At 39.4% G+C, this 21375-nt stretch overlaps 1 protein-coding gene across 1 annotated transcript in view; it reads left to right on the top strand.

Moving 5' to 3' along the window:
- The window catches only part of stxbp6 (syntaxin binding protein 6 (amisyn)), a 299405-nt gene that overhangs the window by 28280 nt on the left and 249750 nt on the right, over window positions 1–21375 (top strand). The window contains exon 2 of the mRNA XM_043698033.2: window positions 6931–7119. Within this exon, the coding sequence (XP_043553968.1) occupies window positions 6963–7119 (157 nt within the window). The 5' untranslated portion in view covers window positions 6931–6962. The remainder of the gene's footprint in view (window positions 1–6930; window positions 7120–21375) is intronic.

The raw sequence follows: 21375 nt of genomic DNA, 5'->3' as shown, positions 1-21375 counted from the left end.
CCTGTTCCCTAGTGGGCCCTGCCACAAGCTGCTCCAAAAAGGCCATTTTGTAGATATTCCACACGTTTCTTGCAATCCACTACCAAACTTATTTTCCTCATCCACCTACATATTGAAATCACCCATGATCACTGTAACTTTGCCTTCCCTACACATCTTTTTTTATCTCCTGGTGTATCTTGCACCCCAGCTCCTGACTACTGTTTGGAAGCCCGTACATAATTCTAACAATACCAATCTACATTAAAGTCCAGTTGTGCAAGTGGTCAGCTGTTGGCAAGCTGTAGCTTGCCTACATGGTTTCTTTTAATTGCCTCAAACAGAGGATAATTGGCATGCTGCTTTGCTAGGAGCTTGGAGGCACTGTTGGGGGGTGGAGAGGTGTGTACAGTTGTGTCCTGAGATGTCAGTGGCTGCTGGGCATCGAGAGGAGCACTTGCTATATGAGAGTCGCGAGGTTTCTAATCTGGCTTTCATGTTTGGTATTCATGCTGTTTAGTTTGTATGCAGAAGTTGGGAGAATGGGAACCTGCATATTAGTGAGGTGAGATTACATAATAGTGAGGACACTAATGCATGCAAGTATACCTCCGACACTGTTTAACTAGTGAGAATCTCATCTCACCATTCAACTCTTTGTTAGAAAATGGGACCTTTTACTCTTGACTGTGGAAGCAATGCACTGTACTCACCAGTGCCCATGTTGTTCAGGGGCTGAGACTCTGCCCTTTTTTAGCTTGAGAAGAGTTAGCATTTTAGTTGAAGTAGAGGTTTTCAGGTTGTCAGAATAGAAGAGGTTTAGGTCATCAGAATAAATTCTAGATCCTCAAAACTGGAAAGAATCAGTTAAATGAGAAATTATAAGGTCGAGGTGACACCTAACTGGGATTAAGTAATTGTAAAAAAAATATTACTGGAAAATGGCTTGAAACTTTGTTTTTCTGTTTATGTCAAGATATATAACTTTTTTTAATCCTCTTGTGTGGTAAGTGGTTATTTTCCTGAGGAACATTAACAAACTCACATGAATATTTTCAGTGACTAATCATCATGTTAACCAACTGAAAAAAACTAAACTCATGATATATCGAGCAATGTCTCATTCTGGCTTGTCTAATGTTGCCATCAGCTGGGATCATAGCAAATGTTTTTTCTTTTTAATAAAGCACACAACTACAAATGCTGGAGATCTGAAAGAACAAAAATGGGAATTGAGAAACTAGATCTGTCAGCATCTGAGAGAGAAAACAGAATTCATGTTAATTCTTTTTTCTTTCCACAGGTGGTGCTGGACCTGCTGAGTTTCTTCAGCAATTATGGTATTTGTTTGTTTCCTTTTATACTGTAGGTTTTCTGAAATTTTATATTTTACTCTTTGCATATTATTCTACTTTTCAAAAAGTGAAGGGGGATTTTAATCTAAAATGTCGCAAATTTGAGGCGATTGCTCAAAAAATTCCTTTGAATAGAAATAATGGCTTTTATCAAGCACAGTTGTAATTAAGATTACAATAGATATGCAGTTAAGTGTTGGTGTTGAAATCATCATATGCTTAATGCATTAAATTATTTCTTCTTAAAAATTTCATTATTGGTAAAGCAAAGCAAGAGCTATTCTACAGCTGTTATTCCCTTTAGTTTTCAGTGGATATGGTTTATTTTCCTGAGATTGGATCCTGTTGCATGAATTAGCCAAAAATTAGTAAATACCTAATTGGGTTTTAATCTCCTTCACAGTTGTTGGCGTGTGTAGCAATATGGGGAAAGAGATCTGTTGTATTCTATTGTCAGCCATACAACCAGAAAACTGCAAAGATCCCAGAATGAATTTTAAAAGTACGTTCTTTGGCTGTAACTTGCTGATGGTGTTTTAGCAATCTTAGAATTGGGTGCAGTACAATATTTTGAGCTTTCTTGTGGTTGGATATCAGGGATGTAATATGGCCTGACATTTTATACACCAGCAGTGCAGATTTTAGGACTGTGTTGTTTCTTTATCTCTGGCATGCAGTCAGAGTGGTTTCAGCAAACTGAAACTCCGATCTATCCTGTTTGTGTTTAACTATTAAATGATTAGAAATATTCTATCTAGGCACTTCACCACCACAATATGATGACAAAACTCATTTGTGTTTGAGGCTGTTTTTCAGTTACAGATGTGGGTATTCTTGCCTCGAACTCCACAGATTAAAATCAGAACAACAGATGTTTCCTTGTTGGAGGCAAAGGTCACTTGGTATGGTATTGTATGGGATTGTTAATTGTAATGGTGGTATCTTTGGGGCTTGCATCATTTTTCAGGTATTTGATGTTGAGCTGTCAGGACAGCAGATAATTCATTGCATGAAGACAGCTATACCACTTTCAATGGAAAAATCACTGTGGGCTTCTTCTGCAAGCTGCGACTAGTAACGGAACACATTTTTCCCAAATAAAAATACTACACTAGTTGAATTCTACAATTGTGTTTATGACTTTTCTAAAATCAACATTGGCTTTTTGCACAAGTGTGATGTTTGTTGAACAAATGTCCTTCCTGCTGTGTCTTCCATGCTGATGTGACTGAGCTGCTGTTTCTCATTCTGGATCAGTGGCAGTAAACTTGAGAAAGATTCTGCTGTGAATCTGGTGAAATTTATATTTTAAAAACAATTAAATCTAAGATCAGTTTAGGCAGTAAGCATTTATAAAGGACAAAAGGATGGCATGGAATCATGTAGATTGGGGGAAATAAATCTCCAATCTTGTTCAAAGTGAATATATGTTGTGACTTTAGTTTAGCAAGAATTCTGACCATAAGATAGAGTTGCCAAACCATTTCAGATTTCATATTATTCTGGTTAGGTTGCAACCAGAATTTCGTGTCCAGTTCTGGATATTGCATTTTAGGAAGGTCCTTTAAAAAAAGTGCAGAGTGTGTGGTGTCTACAAGATTGCATGAAGAGGAGACAGGTTATTTCAAAAGAAATTTGAAGCAGTTAGTGGAAGTAAAGTTGAAGAGCTAGGGAGATAGAGTGGGAGAATTGGGACTGACTGGATTATTCTGTAAAAAGCCAACCAAAAGCTGCTTCCTTCATCTCAATGACAGAGTACTCCTGCTAGCTCCTTTTATCAAATGTCACTCCTAGCTTCTTGCAGATTTTTGTAATTGCTCCCATCAATAGGTCAAAATCCTGAGCCTAATTTTCAACTTGTTTAAAAGTTAAAGTTGAATGTAGAACATAGAACACTACAAATCAACGCCACTTTCTGGAAGACAGATCCATAGTCGTTCAAGATTCTATTATAATTACTTAGACTTTGCCCTTGTCCAATGAAACCTTGCTTCCATCTGCGTTCATTTGCTTGGGCCCTGAACATCCTCATTCCCAATTTCTTGTGAAATATTCTAACTCACTCATTTTCCTCCCTGTATGCTTCAAGCTCCAGTTCAAAATATTACTCACTTCGTTGCTTCTTTGAAAAGGCAAAAACTGATTTTGGATAGTCAACATGGCTTTGTGCATGTTGAGGAATGATTAGTAAGTTTGCAGATGGCACCAAAATTAGTGTAGTGGTTACTGAAGAAGGTTCTGAGTACAACAGGACCTTGATTAGATTGGCTGAACAAAGAACTTGGGGTGCAGGTTTGTAGTTCCTTGAAAGTGGTTAGGCCATTTCTGGGATGCTGTGTTCACTTCTGGTCTCCCAGCTCTAGGAAAGATGTTAAACTTGAAAGGGTGCAGAAAAGATTTACCAGGATGTTGCTGGAGTTGGAAAATTTGAGCTATAGGGAGAGGCTATTTTCCCTGGAGCATCAGAGGCATGAGTAGGGTGAATAGCAAACGTTGTTTTTCCAAGGTGGGGCAGTAAGGTGAGAGGGGGAAAAATAAAAGGAACCTAAGGGGCATCCTTTTTACGCAGAGGCTGATGTGTGTATGGAAGGAAGTGGTGGAGGCTGCTACAATTTAAAGACATCTGAATGTGTACATGAATAGCAAATTAGACTAGATTAATTTAGGACATCTGGTCAGCATGGACGAGTTGGACTTTTTTTTTAGGGGTCTGTTTCCGTGTTGTACAACTCTATCTCCTGTTTCTTGATCTCCTTCCCTTTCTGCCTTGATCATGCAGTTGTTTCTAGCCCTCACTGATAGAAAACAATTTATTTTTATGTGAAATGTTAGCTGTCTCTTTTCAGAACTACCATGAACATTCCTTATCCAAAAGTCCCACTTATATCCACTTTTTACAACTGTTTGGATTTTATTCAATGTTTAAACGAAGCATCTTGAGCTTTTGTTAGCTCCTTGTTGGAGAAAGTGAGGGCTGCAGATGCTGGAGATCAGAGCTGAAAATGTGTTGCTGGAAAAGCGCAGCAGGTCAGGCAGCATCCAAGGAACAGGAGAATCGACGTTTCGTGCATAAGCCCTTCTTCAGGAATTAGCTCCTTGCTGCATGTCTTCCCTTCTAGAAGTACCATATAGAGTAACAGGGTGCAGTATTCTTAATATTGGTAAGTTCCTGTATGGTTGCACTCTTGTCTAAGAATGGTGAGTCATTGATTAATTTTCCACTTGCTTTGACTCAGTCATGTGATCTGTTTTTTTAACCAATGTCTGCTTGCTGTCTGTGATGGAAACTGTTGAAAAGATTGCAAAATAGTTTCTGTAGAAATCAAGATTTGTCCCTTTGTATTTCCAGCAATGTCCCTTTTTATGTCCAACCAATAATTTTTGTTTCCTTGTGCTAGACTCTGCCATTCTTTTTGTTACTTTTATTTTTGTTAATATGATCCTTCATTGGTAACCTCTCTCAGGAACAAAATAATCTTTGAGACATCAGCACCAGCTCAAATGTTGCCTTCTATAGAACTGAGAATTCAAAATGTTTCTAGACATCTTGGCAAAATGAATATCCTTTTACAACTTCCCCCATTTGAGTCCACAATACAGTTGAACTCACCAAATCATTATTGATAACAGCATAGCAAATTAGTATTAAAATGAAAGCTAAAGGCGGAATGTACTTTAACACTGCTAACCTGATATCGGCACTCTGGGTATATCTGCACCAAGTCGAAGCATTGAATCCCGACAGTGTGGAATCAGACCATTTGGCCCATCGAGTCCACACCTGATTTCTCCAGAGCATCCCATCCCCCTCCCATATTCTTGTAATCTTGTAATTCCATTGGCTAATCCACCTAGCCTACACATCCTTGGGCTGTGGGAGGAAACCTAGGCTGACACAGAATGTGCAAACTCTACACAAACAGTTGCCCGAGTCTGGAATTGAAACTGGTGCTGTGAGGCTGCATTGCTAACTACTGAACCACCACGCTGCAAGCCTCTTTACTGCAATGGATTAAGAAAGCAACTTGCCACTAGCTTCTCAAAGACAATTGAGTATCACCAATGAATTCAATTTAAAAACAAGTCTTCGAGCACATTGTGCTCAAAGAAATCAGTAGAAGGATATTTTGTTGCACTTGAATATTATTCAAAAGAGCAGTATACTTGGTTCAAAGATCCTGTTTGAATTGGCCTGTGACCAGTGGAGTGCCACAAGGATCGGTGCTGGGACCTCTACTTTTTGTCATTTACATAAATGATTTGGATGCGAGCATAAGAGGTACAGTTAGTAAGTTTGCAGATGACACCAAAATTGGAGGTGTAGTGGACAGCGAAGAGGGTTACCGCAGATTACAACAGGATCTGGATCAGATGGGTCAATGGGCTGAGAAGTGGCAGATGGAGTTTAATTCCGATAAATGCGAGGTGCTGCATTTTGGGAAAGCAAATCTTAGCAGGACTTATACACTTAATGGTAAGGTCCTGGGGAGTGTTGCTGAACAAGGAGACATTGGAATGCAGGTTCATAGCTCCTTGAAAGTGGAGTTGCAGGTAGATAGGATAGTGAAGAAGGCGTTTGGTATGCTTTCCTTTATTGGTCAGAGCATTGAGTGCAGGAGTTGGGAGGTCATGTTGTGGCTGTACACGACATAGGTTAGGTCACTGTTGGAATATTACTTGCACTTCTGGTCTCCTTCCTATCTGAAATATGTTGTGAAACTTGAAAGGGTTCAGAAAAGATTTACAAGGATGTTGCCAGGTTTGGAGGATTTGAGCTATAGGAAGAGGCTGAATTGGCTGGGGCTGTTTTTCCCTGGAGCTTTGGAGGCTGAGGGGTTTACAAAATTAGAGGTTTACAAAATTATGAAGGGCAAAGTCTTTTCCCTAGGGCCGGGGAGTCCAGAACTAGAGGGCATAGGTTTAGGGTGAGAGGGGAAAGATATAAAAGAGACCTACGGGGCAACTTTTTCACGCAGAGGGTGGTACGTGTATGGAATGACTTGCCAGAGGATGTGGTGGAGGCTGGTACAATTGCAATATTTAAGAGGCATTTGGATAGGTATATGAATAGGAAGGGTTTGGAGGGATATTGGCCGGGTACTGACAGGTGGGACTAGATTGGGTTGGGATATCTGGTCGGCGTGGACGGGTTGGACCGAAGGTTCTGTTTCCATGCTGTACATCTCTATGACTCTGTTTAGCTTTGCACTGTATCAGAAGTTTCAGCTTAATTTTCTATTCCAATTCAAATTCTTCTTGAAAACTTGATGGAATATCATTTGAAGCACTTTTGGATGTGTTTCTGTACCTTGCCTCAAGTAGCTTTTTCATTGGTGATACAACATACTTTCTCCGAATTTTTGTTCTATCTGAATTTCTGAAATTATATCTTTACAAGTAGGCTGTTTCAGTTTCCTGACAGAGTTTGCCAAATGTGTGTTCGTTCAATTTGATTAAAAGTTTAGGGCATGAGATGTGATTTTTAACCATGTCTGATTTTGAGTAGGTTATCTTAAAGTAAACTTAGTTACGCTATGTGAGTTCTTTGCATCTGATTAAATGATTTACCATAATTAATTGCTTTCTTTTTCCTTAGGTACATAAAGCTGCCTTCTCTTCTTCCAATCCATGATGAGTGCCAAATCTGCTATCAGCAAAGAAATCTTTGCTCCACACGATGAGCGCATGCTTGCAGCAGTCCAGGTCAAGCGAAGAACCAAAAAAAAGATTCCATTTCTCGCAACAGGAGGTCAGGGGGAATATTTGACCTACATCTGCCTATCAGGTAGTTAAATTTAACTCTGTTTTGGTTTCATCATTGACATCTAGCTACTTAATAAATACCTACACCCTCACTGCTCGAAGAAACTAAGTGCTGAACGCTAAAAGACATGTAGACTGGCAGAACAAAATATCTTTGTTCTTACATGTTAGATAACAAAGATTTTAAAGTCATACAGTAGTTTAGAAAAACTTTTTGGAAAATACATTATGTATGCTGTTATTGTGTTTCATCAATGTTCTGATCATTCCTGTTTCATAAGGAAATTGTTTCAACAATTTTTAGAAACGTGCATTCAAATTGCTTCATTTTAAAAAAAAAATTGTTCAACTTATGGAATATTTGGATTCCAATCTCTTGTTGAGTACCATCAAATTACCAGGTCTAAATCAAGAGTTTAGCATTGCCTCATCATGTTGGAACTATCATATGTGAAGTGAACTAAACCCTTAATTAGTAAGAGATGGAAAAGAGTCAATGTGCAAAGGGCCCAAGATGTACAAGGCTAAACATGTAGGTGCAGCAAGCTATTAGGAAGGCTAATAGAATATCAGCCTTTATTGCAAGAAGATTTGAGTGCAGGAGCAGAGAAGTCTTTCTTCAGTGATTTATAGAAGACTGCACCTGGATTACTGTATAGTTTTCCTTGCCTCAGGAAATATATTGTAAAAGAGGGATGCTGCAGAAGATCCCCATTATTGCTGAAATTGCAAGTTTTTTCAGCAGAGACTCCAAACATCAAGGAAAGGCTGGCTGGGAATGACAACCACTGATATTGCCAAAAGCAAGTTGTCGGAATGTCACTGGACAGTAATCCAGAATCTGAGGTGAATGTTCTTAGACAATAAATTTGAATTCCACCATGGTGTTACTTGAATTCAAAAACTTGTTTTAAAAATCTAGCATTAAAAAAGCTAGTCTAATGGCAATCAGGTAAAATGTTGTAAAAACAAATCTGATTCACTGTACTTTTTTATTTTTTTAGGAAGGAAATTTTCCACCCTTATCTAGTTCGGTCTACACATGACTGCAGTCCCAGAGCAATGTGGTTGACTCTTAATCATCCTCTGGGCACTTGGGGATGCACAATAGATGCTGGCCAAAGCCTGCATTATCTATATTCCTAGAATAAATTAGAGTCATAATCTGCCCTTAGACTTCAATGATGAATCCGCGTAGCTATCCTTTCCTATTTATATCTTCATTAGCATTGAAAGTAGGGAAGGAATACTATGGCACAGCGTTATTGTCCCTACTTCTGGGCAAGAAAGCCAGGTTCAATTCCTACCTGCCATGAAGTGTCACAACATGTTTGTATTGATTAAAAGTTTTTCAAGTTTGTACCAAGTGCAGCATGTATTGGAAGAAGAACTATTAAAGGTAATTGTATTTTGTTTTTAGTAAATCATAATGCATAGAAATTCATCGTTATAAGAGTTAATGAATGTTTATTTGTACGTTGATCATTCAATGAATATTTCAACTTGGTATATGTTAACCAGATGATTTTACTTTCAGCAGCTAAAAATTGAATTTGTTATAGGAGACTATTCATACAAAAGCTGTGTAAGCTTATTAGCTGCTGGTTCTGTTGTAGAGCCGATATAAATATCTGCTAGACAAAATCTTCAAATTTTCAATGCATTACTGCATTTGGTACTTGAAGTCCATTGTTTTGAATTAAGCTGCTTTTGAACAGTGAATTATGCAGTGTTTTGTAACATTGGTTCAACTGCATGGGTACTTGGATTTCTATGCATTGTATTTTAAAGTAATGCATATTTACAAAAATTAAATGTGTTTAAGGTCTAGTGATTTCAGTTATGATGTACTCTTTTCAGTGAAGAGAATTGAAATGTTCACCTCTGCCAAATTTGACTTGAAAGTTGAATCCTTCCATGTAGTGTATTCTTATCGGTCACCCCATTATACCTCTCTCAAATATTCAGTCTGGTGTACATATTCAGTCTATTTGACTGGCATGAGATCTAGGTTGGCACACTGTTGACTCTGTCCAACATTTACAAACAATTTCTGGGTGGATGACTAAATTTGAAAACAAAACAGATGGTTTTAGATCAGCGACATCCCCTTTCAAACAAGCTTCCACGCTGAAGCAATCTTTGTAATGAGGTTTGCCAATCATGGCTCATGTCATGCTATTGTTGTTTTGTAAACTGAGGTGGCAGGCCTTGGGAATTATTTCAATTAGTGTGGGAACTGGGGTTGAAGTATAGATTGCTGTAAGAAGACCCCCTGTACAAGATTCCCCAAGTCATTAAAATTCCAGAGGGAACCCCTCTGCCTCAAACTATTAAGCTCCTGTTGAGGAGGAATGAACAGGTTCCCCATCTTTATTCACATACCCCATCAGTTGATTGTAACAAGGTTTATTTGTAACTGTTTCTTTCATTAATGGATACCTTTCTTACAGTCTCAAATGGACTTGTATTCTAAAGGAGTCAGTTTAACCAGACTTTCTTGAATTAACAAAGTGAATTGATCATGAAACATACCACAACAAATTCAGTGCATATATAGAAACGGAAAGAGTCTGAAAGATCTTTTTTAAAAATAGGATCCGTTTCTGAATTGTTTGAAAAGATATTGATATTCCTGAAAATTCTTATTGATGTTTGGGTTTGTAGACTTTGTGAAATTTGCAGCAGATTGACAGCAGTTAGCCAAAATAAATGACAGACCTCACTGTAAACAGACTAGAGTTTACAGTGTAGTCGAACTGCATGGAAGGCACAATCTTAGTTCAAATCTTGAGGGAACTTAAGCTGGAAGCTTGACTAATTTGAAGTTAGTGGGAATCAGCCTGCATTATTGCAAAAGAAAGTAACCAGCTGATTAGCTTGGAAGTTGTGGAAAACCGACACAGGGGACTGAAGCCTTGACCATCAAGGGGGAGAAAGTTTGTTTTGCTCCTGAGCATAGTTGAAGTTCAAGACAGTTCTACAGAGGACTGTAGTATACATGTGTGGTCCCTTCAGAAGTGAAAAAATGCATTGGAGTAACCCAGAATTATTGGGAGAATGAGGCCAGAATGTGTAACAGTTATAAATTCTTGTTAATGGGATTGGTTTAATTATTTTTTTAATACAATAATTTAAATACACAGTGAAATCTTGTGGCACGGTTCTGTTGGTTAAGTGGAGGTATTTGGATTTCTTTTCAAATGTTAATAGTTCCCACTGGATTGTAATGCACAAGGAGTTTTGTGGAGGATTTAGATAGGCATCTAGATAGAAATTGTCCTGCTGGGCAGATTCAGCACGGGTTCATGAAAGGCAGGTCATGCTTAACTAACCTTTTGGAATCCTATGAAAGCATTACGAATGTGGTGGACAATGGAGACCCAGTAGATGTGTTGTATCTAGATTTCCAAAAAGCACTTGACAAGGAGCCACAAAATAGGCTACTGCATAAGAAAAGATGCCAGGCATTATGGGCAATGTATTAGCATGGATAGAGGATTGGTTAACCAACAGGAAGCAAAATGTAGGAATGAATTCTATTCTGGTTGGTGATCAGTGACTAGGGGTGTGCCTCAGGAGTCAGTGTTGAGACTGCATTTATTCACTATTTACATTGATGATTTGGAGTTGGGGACACTTAGTGTGTCAACATTTGCTGATGATGCTAAGATGGGTGATAGGGCAAAGTGTGCAAAGGACTGTGAAACTTTGCAAAGGAATGTAGCTGCTTTGAGTGAGTGAGCAAAGGGCTGGCAGATGGCGTACAATGTTAATAAATGTAATGTCAGCTTTTTCGGTAAGAATAATAATAAAAAGGACTGTAACTTGAATAGTAAGAAATTGCAGCATGCTGCTGTGCAGAGGGACCTGGGTGTCCTTGTGCATGAATCACAGAAGGTTAGTCTGCAGGTACAACAAGTAATTAGGAAGGTAAATGGAATTTTGTCTTTCATTGCTAAAGGGATTGAGTTTAAAAGCAGAGAGGTTATGTTGCAGCTATATAGGGAGTTGATGAGGCCACACCTGGAGTACTGCATGCAGTTTTGGTCTCCTTACTTGAGAAAGGATGTACTGGCACAAGAAGGGGTGTAGATGAGGTTCACTCGGTTGGGTTGGCTTATGAGGAGAGTTTGAGTAGACTGGGATTATATTTATTGGAATTTAGAAGAAAAATACAAATTTATGAAGGCAATAGATAAGATGGAAGTAAAGAGGATGTTCCACTGGCAGGTGAAACTGGGAAAAGAGGGCATAGCCACAAAGTTAGAGGGGGCAGGTTTAGGACTGAATTGAAAAGCAACAGCTTCACCTAGAGGGTTGTGAATCTATGGAATTCCCTGCCCAGTGAGGTAATTGTGGTTTCCTCAGTAAATGTTTTTAAAGCTAAGATAGATATTGTTTTGAACAGTAAAGGAATTAAGGGTTATAGTGAGAGGGCGGGTAAGTGGACCTGTGGCCACAGAAACATCCACCATGATCTTTATTGAATAGCAGAGCTTAGATGGTCTATTCCTGCTCCTGCTCCTGCTCCTGTTCTAATGATTTGCCCCTCAGTAGTGATGATTTTGATAACTCTGACCATTCCTCATTTTTAAATTTCAAGATATCTGCTGAGTGCTTTCACCTTGAGCTGCTCTGTCTCCTCCAGACTTCTAACATTGCTTCTGAGTCTTCTGGTACCTCACTATGGAGTGTACAAGCCAGCCAGCTAGCTAACTGACCCTCATTATCATGGACATGGACAAGAAAACCGTATTAACACAAGTTCTGAGGAAGGGTCACTTGACCTGAAACATTAACTTTTATTTCTCTCTAGAGATGTTGCCAGACCTGCTGAGCTCTTCCTGCAATTTGTTTTTGTTTTTGTTTAATACTCATGGTCTAATTTAATGTCTAAGAGGAGACCAGCAGTCAAAGCGTCTTTGTCTTGCACTCGTCAGGGCTAAGATACAACAAACAGATTTGAAAAAAGTTACAAATTTTTCTAGTATATATTAAAAGGAAGTACTAATTTTTTTTTAAGCATCATTGACTTGGAGCTGCAACAAGGGCAGTTAACTATCCGTCTTTGTTCTCGGAGCAAGCAGGTAGATTCTGGTTAGTGTTGTTACACGAATATAGCAGAGATTAGCAATCTCTGTGATCCCCTTCAATGACACACATGTGATGTTTGTGCAAACTTAATCTGCTGAATTCCAAGGATTGCACCCTGACTAATCAGTTTACCAATCTGCTATGAGGACTATGATTGACATTTGATGGCTCATGCTGTATCTTCATACAGATAATGGGCCAACCAAATGGCATCCTCTTTTCATGCTGTATAAATCATCCCTCCTCTTTATAAGGTGTTGTCTTGGTATTTTAATCCTGATAAATGCAGCAGGAAGGGCTTTGATTTATTCCCTTCAGCAATGCACCTAAACATTTTGTACGTCTTAAACGATATAAAGCAGATTGTTTCCTCATAAAACATGCCAGATTGGGACATTCTGTGCATAATAAAACAGTATTTGGAAAAATAATGGAAATGAAGACAGATTAGTCCCTGAGAAGTGATGGTTACTACTCTGTAGTTTTAAAGGAAGTAGGGAAGTAAGTTGTGGATATTGTAGCTAGACTTCCAAAGTGTCCTGTTTGATGTAAGGAGTTAAAGTGTAAGTGTATGAAAGAGATGTTGGCTTGTAATAGGTACTTGTGAACAACCTATCCTCAAAAATGGAAACAGTACTGTCAAGGAAGGAAAGGGAAGAGAAGGGAAGAGTCTGAGGTGGACCAGATGAAGATGAGAGAAGAATGGAAATTGGAAGGAAAACTGGTGAATCGTTCCAATTCCAGACAAGAGTAGGAAGTAGCACTGAAGGCTGACAACCATGTATTGGAGAAAGAATTGTGGATGTAAGCCTGAGTAGGACTGGAATGATGAAATCTTCTGCATACCCCAGAGAGACCTGTCTAGCTGGGACTCTTGGGTACCCATGATCTAGAGAAAATGAGATGAGTTAAAGAAGAAATTCAAAGTAGAATGAAATCAACCAGTCAAAGGAAGGTGGTGATGCTTTAAGCTGTGCAGACTTTTTCAAGGAAGAAGCAGAGTTCAGACAGTTATGATGAGAGATTGATGTGTCGAGGGACTGCACGTCCATGTGGCTTCAGGTGAGAGAGGAAAGATGAAAAAGGAACTTAAGGGGCAGCGTTTTCATGCAGAGCATGGTGCATGTATGGAATGAACTGCCAGAGGAAGTGGTGGAGGCTGATACAGCTACAACATTTTAAAAGGCATGTGGATGGGTGTATGAATAGAAAGGGTTTAGAGAGATATTGGCCAAAAGCTGGCAAATGGGATTAAATTCATTTAGGATATCTGGTCAGCATGGACGAGTTGGACTGAAGGGTCTGTTTCCTGCTGTACAGGTCTGACTATTTGACTAAAATGAAAATGATGGTACTTCGTAAAGTGCTGCCAATGCTGGATATAAGAAATAAAGAAAATGCTGTGAATAATTCAGAATGCTTGATTTTTGTTAATTGCGGGACACCAATGCAATGGGTAAGTAGGTCCTACACCTTTCATGCCAAGATCCAGGTATCTTTTGACAAGTGAGAGGACCAGTGACAAATGTTTTACACTCTCGTGTCAGAGACTTAGATCTTTTATTTTTGGACTATGGACTGGAATTGAGGAAAAATAGGCATTGGTCATTGTACAAGAAGTTGTCTGCGGCTTGGAAAAACAAATGAAGCTTACTGACGCATGTGCTCAGTGATGCTTTTCGAGGACATAGAGTCCAGACAGGTTAGGACCATTTGTTATAGGTTCTGCAAAGCCCACATGGCAGTAACAATCTGCTCAGAATGCAGTTTATGGACTCTTGTGAAGTGAGTGAAACATTGGGAAGCAAGGAGCCCTCCAGAAGTTATTTACATCAATCTTGCTCTCTAAACTGCTGTCTTCAATTTTCAGTCAAAAGAGCAGAAAAATTGCATTTGGAAATGTTAAAAGAAATAATTCTAAAACCCAGAGGCTGGTAGAAAATCCCCAAATGCAATCAAGTAACCAGCAGACTACAAATTGATCATTGCTGTGTAGATAACATCAAGGCATTGAATCTAAAGAATTGTGAAATCTAGTTTGAGATTTTTACCAGTGGTACAGAACTCTTTTTATGGTTATTTTATTCCCTCCAGTCCATATTGGTTTTGTGTGTTAAGTAGTGAGTTTACAATATAAATACTGTTCTTGTTAAAGTTGTGTTATATGTAGAAAGTTTTGGTACTTTAATAAAAGAACTTGATGTCATTCCCTTTTACCCTGAGTCAGTCAGTCAGAGGCAGATAGAGATTTTTAGTAGCTTTATTAAAACTTCATGTTTGCCATGACTTTGGGAGCAGTCAGGGCATGATTTCCAGTGCACTACGTCAATGAGTTATAACGTACAATAGTCGGTGCTGCAGTCTCCCTTGGTTATTCTGTTTCTGTTTTCATTCATCTTTCAGTGCAAATAACTTTGTGATCAAAGTTAAGCTTAAAGCAAACATTGTCATCTTCATATGAATGAACTGCCTCTCTTATTAGAGTTAGAATCGTACAGCACAAAAATAGACCCTTCGGTCCAACTCATCCATGCTGACCAGGTTTCCCAAATTAAACTAGCCTTGGCTGCGTTTGGCTTATTTCTCTAAATCATGTACATGTCCAAATGTCATTTAAATGTTGTAACTGTACCTATATCTGTCACTTCCTCCGACAGTTCATTCCATAAACACACCCTCCGTGAAAAAGTTGCCCCCAAGTTCCTTTCAGTTCTTTCCCTTACCATCTTTGAAATTATGCCCTCCTGTTTTGAACTCTCCTCCCCTGGGTAAAAGACCTTTTTGCTATTTCTTATATTTCTTACAACATGTCTGTAGACCACCTTCAGTGTCTCTAAATTCTCTCTTATTATACGCACAAGGGAATTGTACCCTTAATCTAAGTTTAGTCTTGTTTTTATTGACTGATTTATAGCTGTATTGACTCTTGTTGACAATTGACCACAGTCAGAACCTCTTCTGTGCATTGAACAATGAAATGTGATACGATGCAGAATAGCATGAAATGTGCATTATGTAACTGCATTTTGGCCTACATGTTATCCAACAACATGGTTTTGGAATAACTTAGTTGTTTGCCCTAGTTGTCTCGAGAAACGTATGGTGGCATATGATATGTCCAAGTTAATGCTTTTGTAGGGCTGTGGTTAGAATGTGAGGCTGCTACGTTTAACTTGCATATTTGGAAAACTTGAACAATACAATTATTTGAGTCAAAATTAAGTCATTTAGACAAATGTGGATAAATTAAGGAAAAACAGTACAGATTTGTGAGGGAAGACATTTTTAAGCAACCTGAAGATTTCAAAAAGGTAACCCAAAGGTGATGAGGGTATTGCCATTATAGTAGACGTGTATTTCCAAGAATGTTTGATACAGTGCTGGACAGTGGGCTTGTGAGTAGGGTTTTAGTTCAAGAAATAAAAGGGTTGGATGCAACCTGGATATAAAATTGTCTGAGTGATAGAAAACGCAGCAATTAATGGGAGGATGGTTTATAGTAGAGTTGCCCGATGGGCACTGTTGGGATCCTTGCTCTTTCTGATTTTGCAGTTGATACTGCAATTGTAATAGATAGATGGAAGAACAGAAACAAGCTGGTGACATAAGTGGGCATCTGACAGGTAAAACTCAGTGCAGAGAAATTAGTTTCTTTTTGGTGTGAAGAACATACCTATAAAACATACATGTGATTAAAGCAATTGCAGGAACAGAAGAACCTGGGTGTATATGTTCATGAAAATCATTGAAGGTGGCAGGACAAGTTGAAAGAGCATTACTAAAACATTTGGTACCCTCTGCTTTGTTAATCGGAGTGTAAAATACAACAGCATGGAGGGTGTTTTGAATGTGTGGAAGATACAGGTTCAGCCTCAAATGGAGTACAGGATCCAGTTTTGGGTGTAATGTATTCTGAAATATGAAGGCATTACAGTACAAATAGACTCCTGTGAATGGTTCAGTGGTTGAGGAATTTCAGTTACAAAAATGGATTGATTGGAGAAGTTGGGCCTATTTTCCTTGGAGAAGAAAAAGCTGAGATGAGGTTGACTGTCTGAGCAGGGTATGTAGGGATAAATGTTTCTGGTGTTAGGATCACAAGTGAACATCTGCAGTTTAAGCTAATTAGGGAAAGGAACAATGGTGACCTGTAGAAACCTTTAATGAAAAGAATAATTTAAGATCTGAAATGCACTGCATGTATCTGTGGTGGAGGCAAGGCATTCCAAGATGGAATCAGATTGTTATCTGAAAAAAAAATGGATATGTCCAGTTGCAGGAGATAAATGTAGGTGAATGACACAAGATAAATCACTCTTGAAAGCCAGTGCAGACATGATCGGCTGATTTGGCTGCCTCCTCTGCTGTGACAATCCTGTGTCGTAACCCATACCGCTTCATCTTAATGAGATGAGAGTGACCGCTCCTGACATCCAGGCCACATTTGACGGTGTGGCACGAAGGAGCCCCAGCAAAATTGGAAATAATTGGAATCGGGCAACCTCTCTGCTTGGAGTCATGGGAAGATTATTGAGGTGGTTATAGGTCTGTCATCTCAGCTCCAGGACATCTCTGCAGGAATTCCTAAGATTAGTGTCCTAGGCCCAACCATCTTCACCTGCTTCATTAATGAAAGACCTTCTGTCATAAGGTTAGAAGTGGGGATGTTCGCTGATTGCACAATGGTCAGTACCATTTGTGATGACTCGGATTTTGATGTAAGCCAAGTTCAAATGTAACGTTGTCGAGATAGTATCTAGGCTTGGGCTGACAAGTGGCCAGTAACATTTGTTTCCCACAAATGCCAAGCAATGACCATCTCTAATCAGAGAATCTAACCACTGCCCCATGATGTTCAGAGGTGTTAGCATCACTGAATTCCCCCACTATCATCATCCTTGGAGTTACTATTGACCAGAAGCTCAGCTGGAGTCTCCACGTAAACACTAGCTAAAAGACCAGGTCAGAGGCTAGGAATACTGTGGTGAGTAACTCAACTCCTGACTCCCCAAAATCTGTCCAACATATACAAGGCACAAGTCGGGCGTATGATGGAATAGCCCCCCCCCCCCCCCCCCCGCCCCATTTGCCTGGATGGATGCAGCTCCAATAATACTCGAAGCTTGACTGCCAAAGCAGCCTGCTTGATTGGCAAATCTACAAGTGTCCACTCCCTCCACTATCACTGCTTAGTAGCAGCAGTGTGCTATCTACAAGGTGCATTGCAGAAATTCACAAACGATCCTTCAAGGGCACCTTCCACATCCATGACTACTTACTTCTAGATCAAGGACAGTAGATATACAGGAACACCACGACCTACAAGTTTCCCTCAAAGCCACTCACCATCCTGACTTGGAAATAAATGGTCAAAGTCCTGGAATTCACTCTATAAGGACAAATTAAATGCACTGTAGTGGTTCAAGAAGACGGGTCACCACCATCTTTTCGAGGGTAACTAAGAATGGCCAGCCAGAAATGAATCAGTTCTGATGTCCTGACTGATCCCCTCCGGCTCGAGTTTGAGAAGTAACAAGCAGCCTGTAAAATGGGAATATGTATGCAACTGTAATAAGGAACATAAAAGGTTGATAGCTGTGGCTGCATAGAGAATCACACTTGCTATTATGTTATTTCATTGTGTCCTTTTTTTTGTGTTAGTTGAATTAATAATTGAAAGGAATTAAGGTGTATTTGTATGGAAAAGATTTTTGTTCCGGAACTCTTTTTCCCACTTTGCATGTTGCGAGCTGCTTTGACATTTTCATTACGAACTGTATTTCTGTAATGAAAGAGAAATTCTACCTTTTAGGCTCTCCATAACTGATTCATGTGATTTGCACTATCTGCAAAGGTCTTCTCACTAATTATGCTTATAAACTGTTAAAGCAGTGTAATGTTTGTGTTTTATGTGATGTCTGAGTGGTGTTTTGTTGAATTTTGGAGATAAATCATTCTTAGTAGATTCAGCTGGTGCCATCTGGAAGATGTGTTGTGAAATTTACATGTGAAATGTAGTCATGATTTTTACCAAGGTATATGTTAAGCTGCAGATTCATAATAGATATAATTTGTTACATCGTCTAGATCATGAATTATGCAGGTTTGGATTAGAAACTCCATTATGCTGCCTTGTATCATGTTTTATTGATATATCATTAATTAAAAAGAATATCTTACAAATTAAGACTTGAATTTCAAAGCTTCTCTTATGCAGTTATATATCCTAAGACTTCATATTCAAAAGCAGCAACAAAAATTGGAATGTACTACTTCCTCTTCAGACTTGCTGGTTTGGAACAGAGTTGGCCATTTAGTCCATCGAGCTTGTTCCACCATTTAAGACCACAGCGGATTTGATTGTGACCTCTATTTTTTTTTTCTTCAACAGCATAGAAATAGAAGCATGGATTACTTTCTAAACGGTGAGAAAATTCGTAAAGCCAAAGTACAGAGGGATCTGGGAGTGCTAGTTGAGGATTCTCTAAAGGTAAACATGCAGGTTGAGTCCGTGATTAAGAAAGTGAATGCAATGTTGTCAATTATCTCAAGAGGGTTGGAATATAAAAGCACCGTTGTGCTACTGAGACTTTATAAAGCTCTGGTTAGGCCCCATTTGGAGTACTGTGTCCAGTTTTGGTCCCCACACCTCAGGAAGGACATACTGGCACTGGAGCGTGTCCAGCGGAGATTCACACGGATGATCCCTGGAATGGTAGGTCTAACATATGAGAAACGGCTGAGGATCCTGGCATTGTAGTCACTGGAGTTTAGAAGATTTAAGGGGAGATCTAATAGAAACTTACAAGATAATAAATGGCTTGGAGATGGTGGACGCTAGGAAATTGTTTCCGTTAGGCGAGGAGACTAGGACCCGTGGACACAGCCTTAGAATTAGAGGGGGTAAATTCAGAACAGAAATGCGGAGACATTTCTTCAGCCAGAGAGTGGTGGGCCTGTGAAATTCATTGCTGCAGAATGCAGTGGAGGCTGGAACGCTAAATGTCTTCAAGGCAGAAATTGATAAATTCTTGATGTCACAAGGAATTAAGGGCTACGGGGAGAATGCGGGTAAGTGGAGTTGAAATGCCCATCAGCCATGATTGAATGGCAGAGTGGACTCGATGGGCCGAATGGCCTTACTTCCGCTCCTATGTCTTATGGTCTTGTATCCTTTGGCACACAACTGAAGGCAGTTCCTATTCTAAATTATCATTAAAGGCATTTAGATACTGCTAATGAGTTGTGGTTCACAGTGATCCTTAATAGAATTTGACTGGAGATTATATGAATGGTTCAACAATCTCTTCCTGATTTGTGAGCTTCAGTGAGAGAGGGAACCTATCTGGTTTGATCCAGACAGTGCAACCAACAACTAAATCAAGGTGAAAGACTATAGCAGACCTCTGGCCATATGCAAAATGCATTTACAGCAAAAGCTAAGTTTCATAGAGGTTTTAAGATGAGGTTTCATTTTTAAGGTTTGATTTCAATACCTGAGTAATTACAAGGACTGTCTTTGTATTTTTGTGTTTAAAATGAGAGGGGACCTTTTGCTTGTCAAAGAAAATTTTCTGATTCTGTATGTGAATGTACCTACCAGAGAAGATGCAAAACTTGACCAACTCTTGGGTAATAAGGTAGGACAGGTGACTGAGGTGTCAGTGGGGGAGCACTTTGGGGCCAGAGACCATAATTCTATTCATTTTAAAATAGTGATAGAGGATAGACCAGATCTAAAAGTTGAAGTTCTAAATTGGAGGAAGGCTAATTTTGATGGTATTGGGCAAGAGCATTCAAAAGCTGATTGGGGACAGATGTTTGCAGGTAAAGGGACAGCTGGAAACTGGGAAGCTTTCAGAAGTGAGATAACAAGAATCCAGAAGCAGTATATTCCATTCAGAGTGAAAGGAAAGGCTGGTATTTGTAGGAAATGCTGGATGATTAGAGAAATTGAGGTTTTGGTTAAGAAAAAGAAGGAGGCATATGTCAAGTATAGACAGGAGAGATTGAGAGATAAAGGCAGTAGGAGTATGTTTAAGAAGGAAATTAGGAGGGCAAAAAGGGGACATGAAATAGCTTTGGCAAATAGAATTAAGGTGAATCCAAAGGGTTTTGCAAATACGTTAAGACAAACAGGTAACTAGGGAGAGAATAGGGCACCTCAAAGATCAGCAAGGCAGCCTATGTGGAGCTGCAGGAGTTGAGGGGAATACTAACAGATTACTTTGCATCAGTGTTTATTGTGGAGAAGGATGTGGAAGATATAGAATTTGGGGAAATAAATGGTGACATCTTGATGTCCATGTACAGAGGAATAGGTACTTGAAATGCACGTAGACAAATCCCCAGCACCTGATCAAATGTACCCTAGAAGTCCATGGGAAGCTAGGGAAGTGATTGCTGGGCTCCTTGCTGAAATATTTGGATCATTGACAGTCACGAGTGAGGGGCTGGAAGACTGGAGGTTGGCTAACTTGGTACCACCATTTAAGAAAGGTGGTAAGGAAAAGCCAGGGAACTATAGACCAATGAGCCTGACATCAGTTGTGGGCAAGTTGTTGGAGGGAATTCTGAGGGACAGGATTTACATGTATTTGAAAAGGCAACGATTGATTAGGGAGGGTCAGCATGGCTTTGTGCGTGGGAAATCATGTCTCTTGAACTTGATTGAATTTTTTGAAGAAGTAACAAAGAGGATTAATGAGGGCAGAGTGGTTGACGTGATCTGTATGGACTTCAGAAAGATTCCCCATGGGAGATTGATTAGTAAGGTTAGATCCCCTGGAATACAGGGAGAACTATCCATTTGGATACAGAACTGACTCAAAGGTAGAAGATAGAGGGTGGTGGTGGAGGAGGGTTGCTTTTCAGACTGGAGGCCTGTGACCAGTGGAATGCCACAAGGATCAGTGCTGAGTCTACTGCTTTTTGTCATTTACATTAATGATTTGGATGTGAACATAGGTATAGTTAGTAAGTTTGCAGATGACTCCAAAGTTGAAGAATTAGTGGACAGCGAAGAAGGATACCTCTGACTACAATGGGATGTTGATCAGATGGGCTGAGGAGTGGCAGATGGAGTTGAAATTAGATAAATGTGAGGTGCTGTATTTTGGAAACGCAAATCAGCGCAAGACTTAATGGTAAGGTCCGAGGGAGTGTTGCTGAACAGTGTGCA

This window comes from Chiloscyllium plagiosum, unplaced genomic scaffold (genome assembly GCF_037043375.1).
Source record: "Chiloscyllium plagiosum isolate Xiang-an unplaced genomic scaffold, Cpla_swu_hap1 HiC_scaffold_8, whole genome shotgun sequence".
NCBI lineage: Eukaryota > Metazoa > Chordata > Chondrichthyes > Orectolobiformes > Hemiscylliidae > Chiloscyllium > Chiloscyllium plagiosum.
This window is presented reverse-complemented; position numbering and strand designations above follow the sequence as displayed.